The sequence below is a fragment of the Pristiophorus japonicus genome, unplaced genomic scaffold, assembly GCF_044704955.1.
Source record: "Pristiophorus japonicus isolate sPriJap1 unplaced genomic scaffold, sPriJap1.hap1 HAP1_SCAFFOLD_2537, whole genome shotgun sequence".
Taxonomy (NCBI): domain Eukaryota; kingdom Metazoa; phylum Chordata; class Chondrichthyes; family Pristiophoridae; genus Pristiophorus; species Pristiophorus japonicus.
The window spans coordinates 12,501-15,000 of record NW_027252271.1 but is presented as its reverse complement, the minus strand read 5'-3'; the positions used below and the strand labels follow the sequence as shown (position 1 = coordinate 15,000).

General features: G+C 48.9%; 1 protein-coding gene across 1 annotated transcript in view; it reads right to left on the bottom strand.

The window, feature by feature from the left end:
• Nucleotides 1–995: 995 nt before the first annotated feature.
• LOC139247072 (uncharacterized) overlaps nucleotides 996–2,500 on the bottom strand; it is a gene marked incomplete at both ends in the record, with an annotated part of 5,068 nt that continues 3,563 nt past the window's right edge. Inside the window, one exon of the mRNA XM_070871486.1 lies at nucleotides 996–1,126. Within this exon, the coding sequence (XP_070727587.1) occupies nucleotides 996–1,126 (131 nt within the window). The remainder of the gene's footprint in view (nucleotides 1,127–2,500) is intronic.

Genomic DNA, 2,500 nt, shown 5'->3' with positions numbered 1-2,500 from the left:
CTCACCCTCAACATCCTCATCCTCATCATCCTCATCCTCATCCTCATCATCCTCATCCTCATGCTCATCATCCTCATCCTCATCCTCATCCTCGTCATCCTCATCCTCATCATCCTCATCCTCATCATCCTCATCCTCATTCTCATCCTCGTCCTCGTCCTCATCTTCGTTCTCGTCATCCTCATCCTCATTCTCCTCATCCTCATCCTCGACCTCGTCATCCTCGTCCTCCTCATCCTCATCCTCCTCATTGTCATCCTCGTCCAAATCATCCTCATCCTCCTCATCCTCCTCATCATCCTCCTCATCCTCATCCTCCTCATCCTCATCCTCGTCATCCTCATCCTCATCCTCCTCATCCTCATCCTCCTCATCCTCATCATTCTCATCCTCACCTCCTCCTCGTCCTCATCCTCGTCCTCGTCCTCGTCCTCGTCCTCATCCTCCTCTTCCTCCTCATCCTCATCATCATCCTCGTCCTCATCCTCATTCTCCTCCTCATCCTCATCCTCATCCTCATCCTCAGCCTCCTCATCCTCGTCCTCATCCTCGTCCTCATCCTCCGCATCCTCATCCTCATCCTCATCATCCTCATCCTCATCCTCATCATCCTCATCCTCATCCTCATCCTCATCCTCGTCATCCTCATCATCCAAATCCTCATCCTCGTCATCCTCATTCTCATCCTCAACATCCTCATCCTCATGCTCATTCTCATGCTCATCCTCATCCTCATCATCCTCATCATCCTGATCTACATCCTCATCAACCTCATCATCATCCTCAACATCCTCATCCCATCCTCATCCCAATCCTCATCCTCATCCTCATCCTCATCCTCATCATCCTCGTCCTCATCCTCATCATCCTCATCCTCATCCACATCCTCATCATCCTCATCCTCATACTCATCCTCATCATCCTCATCATCCTCATCCTCATCCTCATCCTCATCCTCATCATCCTCATCCTCATTCTCATCATCCGGATCATACTCGTGCTCATCCTCAACATCCTCGTCCTCATCCTCATCATCGTCGTCCTCATCCTCATCCTCATCCTCATCATCCTCATCATCCACATCCCCATCCTTATCATCCACATCCTCATCCTCATCATCCTCATCCTAATCATCCTCATCCGCATCTTCATCATCCTCATCCTCATCATCCACATCATTCTCATCCTCACCTCATCCTCGTCCTCATCCTCGTCCTCGTCCTCGTCCTCATCCTCCTCTTCCTCCTCATCCTCTTCATCATCCTCGTCCTCATCCTCATTCTCCTCCTCATCCTCATCCTCATCCTCATCCTCCTCATCCTCGTCCTCGTCCTCATCCTCCGCATCCTCATCCTCATCCTCATCATCCTCATCCTCATCCTCATCATCCTCATCCTCATCCTCATCCTCATCCTCGTCATCCTCATCATCCACATCCTCATCCTCATCATCCTCATCCTCATCCTCAACATCCTCATCCTCATCCTCATCCTCATACTCATCCTCATCCTCATCATCCTCATCATCCTGATGCACATCCTCATCAACCTCATCATCATCCTCAACATCCTCATCCCATTCTCATCCCAATCCTCATCCTCATCCTCATCCTCATCCTCATCATCCTCGTCCTCATCCTCATCATCCTCATCCTCATCCACATCATCATCATCCTCATCCTCATGCTCATCCTCATCATCCTCATCCTCATCCACATCCTCATCATCCTCATCCTCATCCTCATCATCCTCATCCTCATCCTGATCCTCATCCTCATCCTCATACTCATCATCATCCTCATCATCCTCATCCTCATCCTCATCATCCTCATCCTCATCCTCAACATCCTCATCCTCATCCTCATCCTCGTTATCCTCATCATCCTCGTCCTCATCCTCATTCTCGTCCTCATCCTCATCATCCTCATCCTCATCCTCAACATCCTCATCCTCATCCTCATCCTCATCCTCATCATCCTCATCCTCATCATCCTCATCCTCATCCTCATCATGCTCATCCTCAACATCCTTATCCTCATCATCCTCATCCTCTTCATCCTCATCCTCATTCTCATCCTCGTCATCATCATCATCCTCATCCTCATCCTCATCCTTATACTCATCCTCATCATCCTCATTCTCATCCTCATCATCCTCATCATCATCCTCAACATCCTCATCCTCATCCTCATCCTCATCCTCGTCATCCTCATCATCCACATCCTCATCATCCTCATCCTCATCCTCAACATCCTCATCCTCATCCTCATACTCATCCTCATCCTCATTATCCTCATCATCCTGATCCACATCCTCATCAACCTCATCATCATCCTCAACATCCTCATCCCATCCTCATCCTAATCCTCATCCTCATCCTCATCCTCATCATCCTCATCCTCATCTTCATCCTCATCCTCATACTCATCCTCATCCTCATCATCCTCATCCTCATCCTCATCATCCTCATCCTCATCCTCAACATCCTCATCCTCATCCTC